Source organism: Telmatherina bonti, assembly GCF_933228915.1.
Source record: "Telmatherina bonti genome assembly, chromosome: 15".
Classification (NCBI taxonomy): domain Eukaryota; kingdom Metazoa; phylum Chordata; class Actinopteri; order Atheriniformes; family Telmatherinidae; genus Telmatherina; species Telmatherina bonti.
In genome coordinates this window covers 34124022-34140477 of record NC_136613.1, presented here as the reverse complement: position 1 = coordinate 34140477, position 16456 = coordinate 34124022, and the positions used below count along the sequence as shown (strand labels likewise).

General features: G+C 47.4%; 4 protein-coding genes across 6 annotated transcripts in view; all 4 read right to left on the bottom strand.

The window, feature by feature from the left end:
* LOC306766455 (collagen alpha-3(VI) chain-like) overlaps positions 1-16456 on the bottom strand; it is a 105647-nt gene that overhangs the window by 52830 nt on the left and 36361 nt on the right. The window lies entirely within an intron of this gene.
* Positions 170-1690, bottom strand: LOC306766486 (collagen alpha-3(VI) chain-like; the record flags this gene model as incomplete). The annotated part of the gene is made up of 3 exons (XM_079254266.1): positions 170-195; positions 302-889; positions 1168-1690. The coding sequence occupies 3 exons, from the start codon at positions 1688-1690 to the stop codon at positions 170-172; spliced, it is 1137 nt and encodes a 378-aa protein (XP_079110392.1).
* Positions 1863-8462, bottom strand: LOC306766484 (collagen alpha-3(VI) chain-like; the record flags this gene model as incomplete). The annotated part of the gene is made up of 9 exons (XM_079254264.1): positions 1863-1888; positions 1995-2582; positions 2861-3460; positions 3688-4275; positions 4554-5153; positions 5381-5968; positions 6247-6846; positions 7074-7661; positions 7940-8462. 9 exons carry the CDS (start codon positions 8460-8462, stop codon positions 1863-1865), a joined length of 4701 nt encoding a protein of 1566 aa, XP_079110390.1.
* Positions 12021-15234, bottom strand: LOC306766483 (collagen alpha-3(VI) chain-like; the record flags this gene model as incomplete). Its single annotated transcript, XM_079254263.1, has 5 exons — positions 12021-12046; positions 12153-12740; positions 13019-13618; positions 13846-14433; positions 14712-15234. The coding sequence occupies 5 exons, from the start codon at positions 15232-15234 to the stop codon at positions 12021-12023; spliced, it is 2325 nt and encodes a 774-aa protein (XP_079110389.1).

The following is a 16456-nucleotide window of genomic DNA, read 5'->3' as shown; positions in this document are numbered from 1 at the left end:
TGCAAAGCCAGTTCTAGTACCGTCAGATCCATCCAGCAAGAACACAACGTCCCTTCCAGATGGCTGTCTTTCCACTACGGAACATAAAATTTGAGAAATATTTAGGTTCCTGGAGTAAATGTTCTCATATGAAAGTCAGATCATCAAAGCTATACTTCAAGTTTGCAAGTTACTCGATGTCAGCAGACACAAGTACTTTTGGCAATGTGTCACTGGCTGATTTAGAGTTGGTCGCATGTAGTATTTACACTTCTTGAGACTGCGTTGACCCGTAATATTAAAAAATGTATTACTTTCTTACCAGTCACTGATGGTGTCATGGTGGTGGGCCTTACTCTGCCCATTGCAGAAGACAGCTGTTCTTGGACACTGGGGAGATCAGTGAACTCAGACACTGACAGAGCGAAACTAGGCTCGTAAGATAACTTCTGCAGCTCTCTACTGTCTGCTGTTCTGGTTCCAATTCCAATCACAACAACACCCTGCTGTTTGAGAGCAGAGGCTGGGGCATCTACATTGTCAAACGACCTTCCCCCTGTGAGCAGGATCAACATCTGGGGGACACCTTGCAGGCGCCGACTCCCTGAGGAGTTTGTAAAGACATTGTCCCTGACGTATTGTAGGGCTGCCCCAGTGTTGAGGGGTCTTCCTCCTCTGTGTCTGAGCCCTCTCACTGCATCCACAATATCATCTGTTGTCTTATATGTGTTCAGATAGAAATGGACCTCTGCTTCTCTGCTGAACTGGACCACAGATACACGGTCTTTGTTTTCTCCTACATTGAGCTTCTCCACCACTCTCTCAACAAAATCACGCATGGCAGGGAAGCCAGTCCTTGTGCCATCTGAACCATCCAGGAGGAATACGACATCCTTTTTAGCAGTGTCAACTGGGAAGGATAGGAAGACAAAAAGTAAATACCTTTGCCAAAACGCAGCCTCAAAAGCTTGATCTTGCTTGGAAGAGTATTTCTTAAGGGAATGTAAGCCACTCGGCCCCAGCCCGCAAATATGTATGTAAGCGCTAAGAAAAATTAAGCCTGCCTTTTCTCGTCGCATGCAAACATACAGCTAAAGACCTGTAACATTCTGTTTCTGCTTCCTGAGAGTGATTGAAACAAGTCAGTTTGGGCCTATGGCCGGCAAAGAGCCATGTTTGACAACATACCAGTTGGAGTCGGTGTTTCTGGGATGACGTCAATAAACACGGCCTCCACCGAGGCCTGAAGTTGCTGCTGGACACTGGGAAGGTCAGTGAATTCAGACACAGAAAGGGCATAACTGGGTTCGTGGGATATCTTTTGCAGTTCTCGACTGTCAGAGCCTCTGCTTCCAATTGCAAAGGTCAAGACGCCCATCTGTTTGAGAGCAGAGGATGGTGCATCAACACTGTCGAAAGATCTTCCACCGCTTAGCAGTATCAGCACTTGTGGAATTCCCTCCAGGCGCCTGCTTCCAGCAGAGGCAGTGAAAATGTTATCCCTCAAGTACTGGAGAGCTGCTCCAGTGTTGAGGGGTCTTCCGCCTTTGTGCCTCAAGCCTCTGACAGTGTCAAGGATCTCGCCTTTTGTTGTGTATGTGTTGAGATAGAACTGGACGGCTGGATCTCTGCTGTACTGAACCACCGAGACACGGTCTTTGCTGTCGTCCACACTGAGTGTCTCAACTACTCTTTGGACAAAGTCTCGCATAGCTGCAAAGCCAGTTCTAGTACCGTCAGATCCATCCAGCAAGAACACAACGTCCCTTCCAGATGGCTGTCTTACCACTACGGAACATAAAATTTGAGAAATATTTAGGTTCCTGGAGTAAATGTTCTCATATGAAAGTCAGATCATCAAAGCTATACTTCAAGTTTGCAAGTCACTCGATGTCAGCAGACACAAGTACTTTTGGCAATGTGTCACTGGCTGATTTAGAATTGGTCGCATGTAGTATTTACACTTCTTGAGACTGCGTTGACCCGTAATATTAAAAAATGTATTACTTTCTTACCAGTCACTGATGGTATCATGGTGGTGGGCCTTACTCTGCCCATTGCAGAGGACAGCTGTTCTTGGACACTGGGGAGATCAGTGAACTCAGACACTGACAGAGCGAAACTAGGCTCGTAAGATAACTTCTGCAGCTCTCTACTGTCTGCTGTTCTGGTTCCAATTCCAATCACAACAACACCCTGCTGTTTGAGAGCAGAGGCTGGGGCATCTACATTGTCAAACGACCTTCCCCCTGTGAGCAGGATCAACATCTGGGGGACACCTTGCAGGCGCCGACTCCCTGAGGAGTTTGTAAAGACATTGTCCCTGACGTATTGTAGGGCTGCCCCAGTGTTGAGGGGTCTTCCTCCTCTGTGTCTGAGCCCTCTCACTGCATCCACAATATCATCTGTTGTCTTATATGTGTTCAGATAGAAATGGACCTCTGCTTCTCTGCTGAACTGGACCACAGATACACGGTCTTTGTTTTCTCCTACATTGAGCTTCTCCACCAATCTCTCAACAAAATCACGCATGGCAGGGAAGCCAGTCCTTGTGCCATCTGAACCATCCAGGAGGAATACGACATCCTTTTTAGCAGTGTCAACTGGGAAGGATAGGAAGACAAAAAGTAAAAACCTTTGCCAAAACGCAGCCTCAAAAGCTTGATCTTGCTTGGAAGAGTATTTCTAAAGGGAATGTAAGCCACTCGGCCCCAGCCCTCAAATATGTATTTAAGCGCTAAGAAAAATGAAGCCTGCCTTTTCTCATTGCATGCAAACATACAGCTAAAGACCTGTAACATTCTGTTTCTGCTTCCTGAGAGTGATTGAAACAAGTCAGTTTGGGCCTATGGCCGGCAAAGAGCCATGTTTGACAACATACCAGTTGGAGTCGGTGTTTCTGGGGTGACGTCAATAACCACGGCCTCCACGGAGGCCTGAAGTTGCTGCTGGACACTGGGAAGGTCAGTGAATTCAGACACAGAAAGGGCATAACTGGGTTCGTGGGATATCTTTTGCAGTTCTCGACTGTCAGAGCCTCTGCTTCCAATTGCAAAGGTCAAGACGCCCATCTGTTTGAGAGCAGAGGATGGTGCATCAACACTGTCGAAAGATCTTCCACCGCTTAGCAGTATCAGCACTTGTGGAATTCCCTCCAGGCGCCTGCTTCCAGCAGAGGCAGTGAAAATGTTATCCCTCAAGTACTGGAGAGCTGCTCCAGTGTTGAGGGGTCTTCCGCCTTTGTGCCTCAAGCCTCTGACAGTGTCAAGGATCTCGCCTTTTGTTGTGTATGTGTTGAGATAGAACTGGACGGCTGGATCTCTGCTGTACTGAACCACCGAGACACGGTCTTTGCTGTCGTCCACACTGAGTGTCTCAACTACTCTTTGGACAAAGTCTCGCATAGCTGCAAAGCCAGTTCTAGTACCGTCAGATCCATCCAGCAAGAACACAACGTCCCTTCCAGATGGCTGTCTTACCACTACGGAACATAAAATTTGAGAAATATTTAGGTTCCTGGAGTAAATGTTCTCATATGAAAGTCAGATCATCAAAGCTATACTTCAAGTTTGCAAGTTACTCGATGTCAGCAGACACAAGTACTTTTGGCAATGTGTCACTGGCTGATTTAGAATTGGTCGCATGTAGTATTTACACTTCTTGAGACTGCGTTGACCCGTAATATTAAAAAATGTATTACTTTCTTACCAGTCACTGTTGGTGTCATGGTGGTGGGCCTTACTCTGCCCATTGCAGAAGACAGCTGCTCTTGGACACTGGGGAGATCAGTGAACTCAGACACTGACAGAGCGAAACTAGGCTCGTAAGATAACTTCTGCAGCTCTCTACTGTCTGCTGTTCTGGTTCCAATTCCAATCACAACAACACCCTGCTGTTTGAGAGCAGAGGCTGGGGCATCTACATTGTCAAACGACCTTCCCCCTGTGAGCAGGATCAACATCTGGGGGACACCTTGCAGGCGCCGACTCCCTGAGGAGTTTGTAAAGACATTGTCCCTGACGTATTGTAGGGCTGCCCCAGTGTTGAGGGGTCTTCCTCCTCTGTGTCTGAGCCCTCTCACTGCATCCACAATATCATCTGTTGTCTTATATGTGTTCAGATAGAAATGGACCTCTGCTTCTCTGCTGAACTGGACCACAGATACACGGTCTTTGTTTTCTCCTACATTGAGCTTCTCCACCAATCTCTCAACAAAATCACGCATGGCAGGGAAGCCAGTCCTTGTGCCATCTGAACCATCCAGGAGGAATACGACATCCTTTTTAGCAGTGTCAACTGGGAAGGATAGGAAGACAAAAAGTAAAAACCTTTGCCAAAACGCAGCCTCAAAAGCTTGATCTTGCTTGGAAGAGTATTTCTAAAGGGAATGTAAGCCACTCGGCCCCAGCCCTCAAATATGTATTTAAGCGCTAAGAAAAATGAAGCCTGCCTTTTCTCATTGCATGCAAACATACAGCTAAAGACCTGTAACATTCTGTTTCTGCTTCCTGAGAGTGATTGAAACAAGTCAGTTTGGGCCTATGGCCGGCAAAGAGCCATGTTTGACAACATACCAGTTGGAGTCGGTGTTTCTGGGGTGACGTCAATAACCACGGCCTCCACGGAGGCCTGAAGTTGCTGCTGGACACTGGGAAGGTCAGTGAATTCAGACACAGAAAGGGCATAACTGGGTTCGTGGGATATCTTTTGCAGTTCTCGACTGTCAGAGCCTCTGCTTCCAATTGCAAAGGTCAAGACGCCCATCTGTTTGAGAGCAGAGGATGGTGCATCAACACTGTCGAAAGATCTTCCACCGCTTAGCAGTATCAGCACTTGTGGAATTCCCTCCAGGCGCCTGCTTCCAGCAGAGGCAGTGAAAATGTTATCCCTCAAGTACTGGAGAGCTGCTCCAGTGTTGAGGGGTCTTCCGCCTTTGTGCCTCAAGCCTCTGACAGTGTCAAGGATCTCGCCTTTTGTTGTGTATGTGTTGAGATAGAACTGGACGGCTGGATCTCTGCTGTACTGAACCACCGAGACACGGTCTTTGCTGTCGTCCACACTGAGTGTCTCAACTACTCTTTGGACAAAGTCTCGCATAGCTGCAAAGCCAGTTCTAGTACCGTCAGATCCATCCAGCAAGAACACAACGTCCCTTCCAGATGGCTGTCTTACCACTACGGAACATAAAATTTGAGAAATATTTAGGTTCCTGGAGTAAATGTTCTCATATGAAAGTCAGATCATCAAAGCTATACTTCAAGTTTGCAAGTTACTCGATGTCAGCAGACACAAGTACTTTTGGCAATGTGTCACTGGCTGATTTAGAATTGGTCGCATGTAGTATTTACACTTCTTGAGACTGCGTTGACCCGTAATATTAAAAAATGTATTACTTTCTTACCAGTCACTGTTGGTGTCATGGTGGTGGGCCTTACTCTGCCCATTGCAGAAGACAGCTGCTCTTGGACACTGGGGAGATCAGTGAACTCAGACACTGACAGAGCGAAACTAGGCTCGTAAGATAACTTCTGCAGCTCTCTACTGTCTGCTGTTCTGGTTCCAATTCCAATCACAACAACACCCTGCTGTTTGAGAGCAGAGGCTGGGGCATCTACATTGTCAAACGACCTTCCCCCTGTGAGCAGGATCAACATCTGGGGGACACCTTGCAGGCGCCGACTCCCTGAGGAGTTTGTAAAGACATTGTCCCTGACGTATTGTAGGGCTGCCCCAGTGTTGAGGGGTCTTCCTCCTCTGTGTCTGAGCCCTCTCACTGCATCCACAATATCATCTGTTGTCTTATATGTGTTCAGATAGAAATGGACCTCTGCTTCTCTGCTGAACTGGACCACAGATACACGGTCTTTGTTTTCTCCTACATTGAGCTTCTCCACCAATCTCTCAACAAAATCACGCATGGCAGGGAAGCCAGTCCTTGTGCCATCTGAACCATCCAGGAGGAATACGACATCCTTTTTAGCAGTGTCAACTGGGAAGGATAGGAAGACAAAAAGTAAAAACCTTTGCCAAAACGCAGCCTCAAAAGCTTGATCTTGCTTGGAAGAGTATTTCTAAAGGGAATGTAAGCCACTCGGCCCCAGCCCTCAAATATGTATTTAAGCGCTAAGAAAAATGAAGCCTGCCTTTTCTCATTGCATGCAAACATACAGCTAAAGACCTGTAACATTCTGTTTCTGCTTCCTGAGAGTGATTGAAACAAGTCAGTTTGGGCCTATGGCCGGCAAAGAGCCATGTTTGACAACATACCAGTTGGAGTCGGTGTTTCTGGGGTGACGTCAATAACCACGGCCTCCACGGAGGCCTGAAGTTGCTGCTGGACACTGGGAAGGTCAGTGAATTCAGACACAGAAAGGGCATAACTGGGTTCGTGGGATATCTTTTGCAGTTCTCGACTGTCAGAGCCTCTGCTTCCAATTGCAAAGGTCAAGACGCCCATCTGTTTGAGAGCAGAGGATGGTGCATCAACACTGTCGAAAGATCTTCCACCGCTTAGCAGTATCAGCACTTGTGGAATTCCCTCCAGGCGCCTGCTTCCAGCAGAGGCAGTGAAAATGTTATCCCTCAAGTACTGGAGAGCTGCTCCAGTGTTGAGGGGTCTTCCGCCTTTGTGCCTCAAGCCTCTGACAGTGTCAAGGATCTCGCCTTTTGTTGTGTATGTGTTGAGATAGAACTGGACGGCTGGATCTCTGCTGTACTGAACCACCGAGACACGGTCTTTGCTGTCGTCCACACTGAGTGTCTCAACTACTCTTTGGACAAAGTCTCGCATAGCTGCAAAGCCAGTTCTAGTACCGTCAGATCCATCCAGCAAGAACACAACGTCCCTTCCAGATGGCTGTCTTACCACTACGGAACATAAAATTTGAGAAATATTTAGGTTCCTGGAGTAAATGTTCTCATATGAAAGTCAGATCATCAAAGCTATACTTCAAGTTTGCAAGTTACTCGATGTCAGCAGACACAAGTACTTTTGGCAATGTGTCACTGGCTGATTTAGAATTGGTCGCATGTAGTATTTACACTTCTTGAGACTGCGTTGACCCGTAATATTAAAAAATGTATTACTTTCTTACCAGTCACTGTTGGTGTCATGGTGGTGGGCCTTACTCTGCCCATTGCAGAAGACAGCTGCTCTTGGACACTGGGGAGATCAGTGAACTCAGACACTGACAGAGCGAAACTAGGCTCGTAAGATAACTTCTGCAGCTCTCTACTGTCTGCTGTTCTGGTTCCAATTCCAATCACAACAACACCCTGCTGTTTGAGAGCAGAGGCTGGGGCATCTACATTGTCAAACGACCTTCCCCCTGTGAGCAGGATCAACATCTGGGGGACACCTTGCAGGCGCCGACTCCCTGAGGAGTTTGTAAAGACATTGTCCCTGACGTATTGTAGGGCTGCCCCAGTGTTGAGGGGTCTTCCTCCTCTGTGTCTGAGCCCTCTCACTGCATCCACAATATCATCTGTTGTCTTATATGTGTTCAGATAGAAATGGACCTCTGCTTCTCTGCTGAACTGGACCACAGATACACGGTCTTTGTTTTCTCCTACATTGAGCTTCTCCACCAATCTCTCAACAAAATCACGCATGGCAGGGAAGCCAGTCCTTGTGCCATCTGAACCATCCAGGAGGAATACGACATCCTTTTTAGCAGTGTCAACTGGGAAGGATAGGAAGACAAAAAGTAAAAACCTTTGCCAAAACGCAGCCTCAAAAGCTTGATCTTGCTTGGAAGAGTATTTCTAAAGGGAATGTAAGCCACTCGGCCCCAGCCCTCAAATATGTATTTAAGCGCTAAGAAAAATGAAGCCTGCCTTTTCTCATTGCATGCAAACATACAGCTAAAGACCTGTAACATTCTGTTTCTGCTTCCTGAGAGTGATTGAAACAAGTCAGTTTGGGCCTATGGCCGGCAAAGAGCCATGTTTGACAACATACCAGTTGGAGTCGGTGTTTCTGGGGTGACGTCAATAACCACGGCCTCCACGGAGGCCTGAAGTTGCTGCTGGACACTGGGAAGGTCAGTGAATTCAGACACAGAAAGGGCATAACTGGGTTCGTGGGATATCTTTTGCAGTTCTCGACTGTCAGAGCCTCTGCTTCCAATTGCAAAGGTCAAGACGCCCATCTGTTTGAGAGCAGAGGATGGTGCATCAACACTGTCGAAAGATCTTCCACCGCTTAGCAGTATCAGCACTTGTGGAATTCCCTCCAGGCGCCTGCTTCCAGCAGAGGCAGTGAAAATGTTATCCCTCAAGTACTGGAGAGCTGCTCCAGTGTTGAGGGGTCTTCCGCCTTTGTGCCTCAAGCCTCTGACAGTGTCAAGGATCTCGCCTTTTGTTGTGTATGTGTTGAGATAGAACTGGACGGCTGGATCTCTGCTGTACTGAACCACCGAGACACGGTCTTTGCTGTCGTCCACACTGAGTGTCTCAACTACTCTTTGGACAAAGTCTCGCATAGCTGCAAAGCCAGTTCTAGTACCGTCAGATCCATCCAGCAAGAACACAACGTCCCTTCCAGATGGCTGTCTTACCACTACGGAACATAAAATTTGAGAAATATTTAGGTTCCTGGAGTAAATGTTCTCATATGAAAGTCAGATCATCAAAGCTATACTTCAAGTTTGCAAGTTACTCGATGTCAGCAGACACAAGTACTTTTGGCAATGTGTCACTGGCTGATTTAGAATTGGTCGCATGTAGTATTTACACTTCTTGAGACTGCGTTGACCCGTAATATTAAAAAATGTATTACTTTCTTACCAGTCACTGTTGGTGTCATGGTGGTGGGCCTTACTCTGCCCATTGCAGAAGACAGCTGCTCTTGGACACTGGGGAGATCAGTGAACTCAGACACTGACAGAGCGAAACTAGGCTCGTAAGATAACTTCTGCAGCTCTCTACTGTCTGCTGTTCTGGTTCCAATTCCAATCACAACAACACCCTGCTGTTTGAGAGCAGAGGCTGGGGCATCTACATTGTCAAACGACCTTCCCCCTGTGAGCAGGATCAACATCTGGGGGACACCTTGCAGGCGCCGACTCCCTGAGGAGTTTGTAAAGACATTGTCCCTGACGTATTGTAGGGCTGCCCCAGTGTTGAGGGGTCTTCCTCCTCTGTGTCTGAGCCCTCTCACTGCATCCACAATATCATCTGTTGTCTTATATGTGTTCAGATAGAAATGGACCTCTGCTTCTCTGCTGAACTGGACCACAGATACACGGTCTTTGTTTTCTCCTACATTGAGCTTCTCCACCAATCTCTCAACAAAATCACGCATGGCAGGGAAGCCAGTCCTTGTGCCATCTGAACCATCCAGGAGGAATACGACATCCTTTTTAGCAGTGTCAACTGGGAAGGATAGGAAGACAAAAAGTAAAAACCTTTGCCAAAACGCAGCCTCAAAAGCTTGATCTTGCTTGGAAGAGTATTTCTAAAGGGAATGTAAGCCACTCGGCCCCAGCCCTCAAATATGTATTTAAGCGCTAAGAAAAATGAAGCCTGCCTTTTCTCATCGCATGCAAACATACAGCTAAAGACCTGTAACATTCTGTTTCTGCTTCCTGAGAGTGATTGAAACAAGTCAGTTTGGGCCTATGGCCGGCAAAGAGCCATGTTTGACAACATACCAGTTGGAGTCGGTGTTTCTGGGGTGACGTCAATAACCACGGCCTCCACGGAGGCCTGAAGTTGCTGCTGGACACTGGGAAGGTCAGTGAATTCAGACACAGAAAGGGCATAACTGGGTTCGTGGGATATCTTTTGCAGTTCTCGACTGTCAGAGCCTCTGCTTCCAATTGCAAAGGTCAAGACGCCCATCTGTTTGAGAGCAGAGGATGGTGCATCAACACTGTCGAAAGATCTTCCACCGCTTAGCAGTATCAGCACTTGTGGAATTCCCTCCAGGCGCCTGCTTCCAGCAGAGGCAGTGAAAATGTTATCCCTCAAGTACTGGAGAGCTGCTCCAGTGTTGAGGGGTCTTCCGCCTTTGTGCCTCAAGCCTCTGACAGTGTCAAGGATCTCGCCTTTTGTTGTGTATGTGTTGAGATAGAACTGGACGGCTGGATCTCTGCTGTACTGAACCACCGAGACACGGTCTTTGCTGTCGTCCACACTGAGTGTCTCAACTACTCTTTGGACAAAGTCTCGCATAGCTGCAAAGCCAGTTCTAGTACCGTCAGATCCATCCAGCAAGAACACAACGTCCCTTCCAGATGGCTGTCTTACCACTACGGAACATAAAATTTGAGAAATATTTAGGTTCCTGGAGTAAATGTTCTCATATGAAAGTCAGATCATCAAAGCTATACTTCAAGTTTGCAAGTTACTCGATGTCAGCAGACACAAGTACTTTTGGCAATGTGTCACTGGCTGATTTAGAATTGGTCGCATGTAGTATTTACACTTCTTGAGACTGCGTTGACCCGTAATATTAAAAAATGTATTACTTTCTTACCAGTCACTGTTGGTGTCATGGTGGTGGGCCTTACTCTGCCCATTGCAGAAGACAGCTGCTCTTGGACACTGGGGAGATCAGTGAACTCAGACACTGACAGAGCGAAACTAGGCTCGTAAGATAACTTCTGCAGCTCTCTACTGTCTGCTGTTCTGGTTCCAATTCCAATCACAACGACACCCTGCTGTTTGAGAGCAGAGGCTGGGGCATCTACATTGTCAAACGACCTTCCCCCTGTGAGCAGGATCAACATCTGGGGGACACCTTGCAGGCGCCGACTCCCTGAGGAGTTTGTAAAGACATTGTCCCTGACGTATTGTAGGGCTGCCCCAGTGTTGAGGGGTCTTCCTCCTCTGTGTCTGAGCCCTCTCACTGCATCCACAATATCATCTGTTGTCTTATATGTGTTCAGATAGAAATGGACCTCTGCTTCTCTGCTGAACTGGACCACAGATACACGGTCTTTGTTTTCTCCTACATTGAGCTTCTCCACCACTCTCTCAACAAAATCACGCATGGCAGGGAAGCCAGTCCTTGTGCCATCTGAACCATCCAGGAGGAATACGACATCCTTTTTAGCAGTGTCAACTGGGAAGGATAGGAAGACAAAAAGTAAAAACCTTTGCCAAAACGCAGCCTCAAAAGCTTGATCTTGCTTGGAAGAGTATTTCTAAAGGGAATGTAAGCCACTCGGCCCCAGCCCTCAAATATGTATTTAAGCGCTAAGAAAAATGAAGCCTGCCTTTTCTCATCGCATGCAAACATACAGTTAAAGACCTGTAACATTCTGTTTCTGCTTCCTGAGAGTGATTGAAACAAGTCAGTTTGGGCCTATGGCCGGCAAAGAGCCATGTTTGACAACATACCAGTTGGAGTCGGTGTTTCTGGGGTGACGTCAATAACCACGGCCTCCACGGAGGCCTGAAGTTGCTGCTGGACACTGGGAAGGTCAGTGAATTCAGACACAGAAAGGGCATAACTGGGTTCGTGGGATATCTTTTGCAGTTCTCGACTGTCAGAGCCTCTGCTTCCAATTGCAAAGGTCAAGACGCCCATCTGTTTGAGAGCAGAGGATGGTGCATCAACACTGTCGAAAGATCTTCCACCGCTTAGCAGTATCAGCACTTGTGGAATTCCCTCCAGGCGCCTGCTTCCAGCAGAGGCAGTGAAAATGTTATCCCTCAAGTACTGGAGAGCTGCTCCAGTGTTGAGGGGTCTTCCGCCTTTGTGCCTCAAGCCTCTGACAGTGTCAAGGATCTCGCCTTTTGTTGTGTATGTGTTGAGATAGAACTGGACGGCTGGATCTCTGCTGTACTGAACCACCGAGACACGGTCTTTGCTGTCGTCCACACTGAGTGTCTCAACTACTCTTTGGACAAAGTCTCGCATAGCTGCAAAGCCAGTTCTAGTACCGTCAGATCCATCCAGCAAGAACACAACGTCCCTTCCAGATGGCTGTCTTACCACTACGGAACATAAAATTTGAGAAATATTTAGGTTCCTGGAGTAAATGTTCTCATATGAAAGTCAGATCATCAAAGCTATACTTCAAGTTTGCAAGTTACTCGATGTCAGCAGACACAAGTACTTTTGGCAATGTGTCACTGGCTGATTTAGAATTGGTCGCATGTAGTATTTACACTTCTTGAGACTGCGTTGACCCGTAATATTAAAAAATGTATTACTTTCTTACCAGTCACTGTTGGTGTCATGGTGGTGGGCCTTACTCTGCCCATTGCAGAAGACAGCTGCTCTTGGACACTGGGGAGATCAGTGAACTCAGACACTGACAGAGCGAAACTAGGCTCGTAAGATAACTTCTGCAGCTCTCTACTGTCTGCTGTTCTGGTTCCAATTCCAATCACAACGACACCCTGCTGTTTGAGAGCAGAGGCTGGGGCATCTACATTGTCAAACGACCTTCCCCCTGTGAGCAGGATCAACATCTGGGGGACACCTTGCAGGCGCCGACTCCCTGAGGAGTTTGTAAAGACATTGTCCCTGACGTATTGTAGGGCTGCCCCAGTGTTGAGGGGTCTTCCTCCTCTGTGTCTGAGCCCTCTCACTGCATCCACAATATCATCTGTTGTCTTATATGTGTTCAGATAGAAATGGACCTCTGCTTCTCTGCTGAACTGGACCACAGATACACGGTCTTTGTTTTCTCCTACATTGAGCTTCTCCACCAATCTCTCAACAAAATCACGCATGGCAGGGAAGCCAGTCCTTGTGCCATCTGAACCATCCAGGAGGAATACGACATCCTTTTTAGCAGTGTCAACTGGGAAGGATAGGAAGACAAAAAGTAAAAACCTTTGCCAAAACGCAGCCTCAAAAGCTTGATCTTGCTTGGAAGAGTATTTCTAAAGGGAATGTAAGCCACTCGGCCCCAGCCCTCAAATATGTATTTAAGCGCTAAGAAAAATGAAGCCTGCCTTTTCTCATCGCATGCAAACATACAGCTAAAGACCTGTAACATTCTGTTTCTGCTTCCTGAGAGTGATTGAAACAAGTCAGTTTGGGCCTATGGCCGGCAAAGAGCCATGTTTGACAACATACCAGTTGGAGTCGGTGTTTCTGGGGTGACGTCAATAACCACGGCCTCCACGGAGGCCTGAAGTTGCTGCTGGACACTGGGAAGGTCAGTGAATTCAGACACAGAAAGGGCATAACTGGGTTCGTGGGATATCTTTTGCAGTTCTCGACTGTCAGAGCCTCTGCTTCCAATTGCAAAGGTCAAGACGCCCATCTGTTTGAGAGCAGAGGATGGTGCATCAACACTGTCGAAAGATCTTCCACCGCTTAGCAGTATCAGCACTTGTGGAATTCCCTCCAGGCGCCTGCTTCCAGCAGAGGCAGTGAAAATGTTATCCCTCAAGTACTGGAGAGCTGCTCCAGTGTTGAGGGGTCTTCCGCCTTTGTGCCTCAAGCCTCTGACAGTGTCAAGGATCTCGCCTTTTGTTGTGTATGTGTTGAGATAGAACTGGACGGCTGGATCTCTGCTGTACTGAACCACCGAGACACGGTCTTTGCTGTCGTCCACACTGAGTGTCTCAACTACTCTTTGGACAAAGTCTCGCATAGCTGCAAAGCCAGTTCTAGTACCGTCAGATCCATCCAGCAAGAACACAACGTCCCTTCCAGATGGCTGTCTTACCACTACGGAACATAAAATTTGAGAAATATTTAGGTTCCTGGAGTAAATGTTCTCATATGAAAGTCAGATCATCAAAGCTATACTTCAAGTTTGCAAGTTACTCGATGTCAGCAGACACAAGTACTTTTGGCAATGTGTCACTGGCTGATTTAGAATTGGTCGCATGTAGTATTTACACTTCTTGAGACTGCGTTGACCCGTAATATTAAAAAATGTATTACTTTCTTACCAGTCACTGTTGGTGTCATGGTGGTGGGCCTTACTCTGCCCATTGCAGAAGACAGCTGCTCTTGGACACTGGGGAGATCAGTGAACTCAGACACTGACAGAGCGAAACTAGGCTCGTAAGATAACTTCTGCAGCTCTCTACTGTCTGCTGTTCTGGTTCCAATTCCAATCACAACGACACCCTGCTGTTTGAGAGCAGAGGCTGGGGCATCTACATTGTCAAACGACCTTCCCCCTGTGAGCAGGATCAACATCTGGGGGACACCTTGCAGGCGCCGACTCCCTGAGGAGTTTGTAAAGACATTGTCCCTGACGTATTGTAGGGCTGCCCCAGTGTTGAGGGGTCTTCCTCCTCTGTGTCTGAGCCCTCTCACTGCATCCACAATATCATCTGTTGTCTTATATGTGTTCAGATAGAAATGGACCTCTGCTTCTCTGCTGAACTGGACCACAGATACACGGTCTTTGTTTTCTCCTACATTGAGCTTCTCCACCACTCTCTCAACAAAATCACGCATGGCAGGGAAGCCAGTCCTTGTGCCATCTGAACCATCCAGGAGGAATACGACATCCTTTTTAGCAGTGTCAACTGGGAAGGATAGGAAGACAAAAAGTAAAAACCTTTGCCAAAACGCAGCCTCAAAAGCTTGATCTTGCTTGGAAGAGTATTTCTAAAGGGAATGTAAGCCACTCGGCCCCAGCCCTCAAATATGTATTTAAGCGCTAAGAAAAATGAAGCCTGCCTTTTCTCATCGCATGCAAACATACAGTTAAAGACCTGTAACATTCTGTTTCTGCTTCCTGAGAGTGATTGAAACAAGTCAGTTTGGGCCTATGGCCGGCAAAGAGCCATGTTTGACAACATACCAGTTGGAGTCGGTGTTTCTGGGGTGACGTCAATAACCACGGCCTCCACGGAGGCCTGAAGTTGCTGCTGGACACTGGGAAGGTCAGTGAATTCAGACACAGAAAGGGCATAACTGGGTTCGTGGGATATCTTTTGCAGTTCTCGACTGTCAGAGCCTCTGCTTCCAATTGCAAAGGTCAAGACGCCCATCTGTTTGAGAGCAGAGGATGGTGCATCAACACTGTCGAAAGATCTTCCACCGCTTAGCAGTATCAGCACTTGTGGAATTCCCTCCAGGCGCCTGCTTCCAGCAGAGGCAGTGAAAATGTTATCCCTCAAGTACTGGAGAGCTGCTCCAGTGTTGAGGGGTCTTCCGCCTTTGTGCCTCAAGCCTCTGACAGTGTCAAGGATCTCGCCTTTTGTTGTGTATGTGTTGAGATAGAACTGGACGGCTGGATCTCTGCTGTACTGAACCACCGAGACACGGTCTTTGCTGTCGTCCACACTGAGTGTCTCAACTACTCTTTGGACAAAGTCTCGCATAGCTGCAAAGCCAGTTCTAGTACCGTCAGATCCATCCAGCAAGAACACAACGTCCCTTCCAGATGGCTGTCTTACCACTACGGAACATAAAATTTGAGAAATATTTAGGTTCCTGGAGTAAATGTTCTCATATGAAAGTCAGATCATCAAAGCTATACTTCAAGTTTGCAAGTTACTCGATGTCAGCAGACACAAGTACTTTTGGCAATGTGTCACTGGCTGATTTAGAATTGGTCGCATGTAGTATTTACACTTCTTGAGACTGCGTTGACCCGTAATATTAAAAAATGTATTACTTTCTTACCAGTCACTGTTGGTGTCATGGTGGTGGGCCTTACTCTGCCCATTGCAGAAGACAGCTGCTCTTGGACACTGGGGAGATCAGTGAACTCAGACACTGACAGAGCGAAACTAGGCTCGTAAGATAACTTCTGCAGCTCTCTACTGTCTGCTGTTCTGGTTCCAATTCCAATCACAACGACACCCTGCTGTTTGAGAGCAGAGGCTGGGGCATCTACATTGTCAAACGACCTTCCCCCTGTGAGCAGGATCAACATCTGGGGGACACCTTGCAGGCGCCGACTCCCTGAGGAGTTTGTAAAGACATTGTCCCTGACGTATTGTAGGGCTGCCCCAGTGTTGAGGGGTCTTCCTCCTCTGTGTCTGAGCCCTCTCACTGCATCCACAATATCATCTGTTGTCTTATATGTGTTCAGATAGAAATGGACCTCTGCTTCTCTGCTGAACTGGACCACAGATACACGGTCTTTGTTTTCTCCTACATTGAGCTTCTCCACCAATCTCTCAACAAAATCACGCATGGCAGGGAAGCCAGTCCTTGTGCCATCTGAACCATCCAGGAGGAATACGACATCCTTTTTAGCAGTGTCAACTGGGAAGGATAGGAAGACAAAAAGTAAAAACCTTTGCCAAAACGCAGCCTCAAAAGCTTGATCTTGCTTGGAAGAGTATTTCTAAAGGGAATGTAAGCCACTCGGCCCCAGCCCTCAAATATGTATTTAAGCGCTAAGAAAAATGAAGCCTGCCTTTTCTCATCGCATGCAAACATACAGCTAAAGACCTGTAACATTCTGTTTCTGCTTCCTGAGAGTGATTGAAACAAGTCAGTTTGGGCCTATGGCCGGCAAAGAGCCATGTTTGACAACATACCAGTTGGAGTCGGTGTTTCTGGGGTGACGTCAATAACCACGGCCTCCACGGA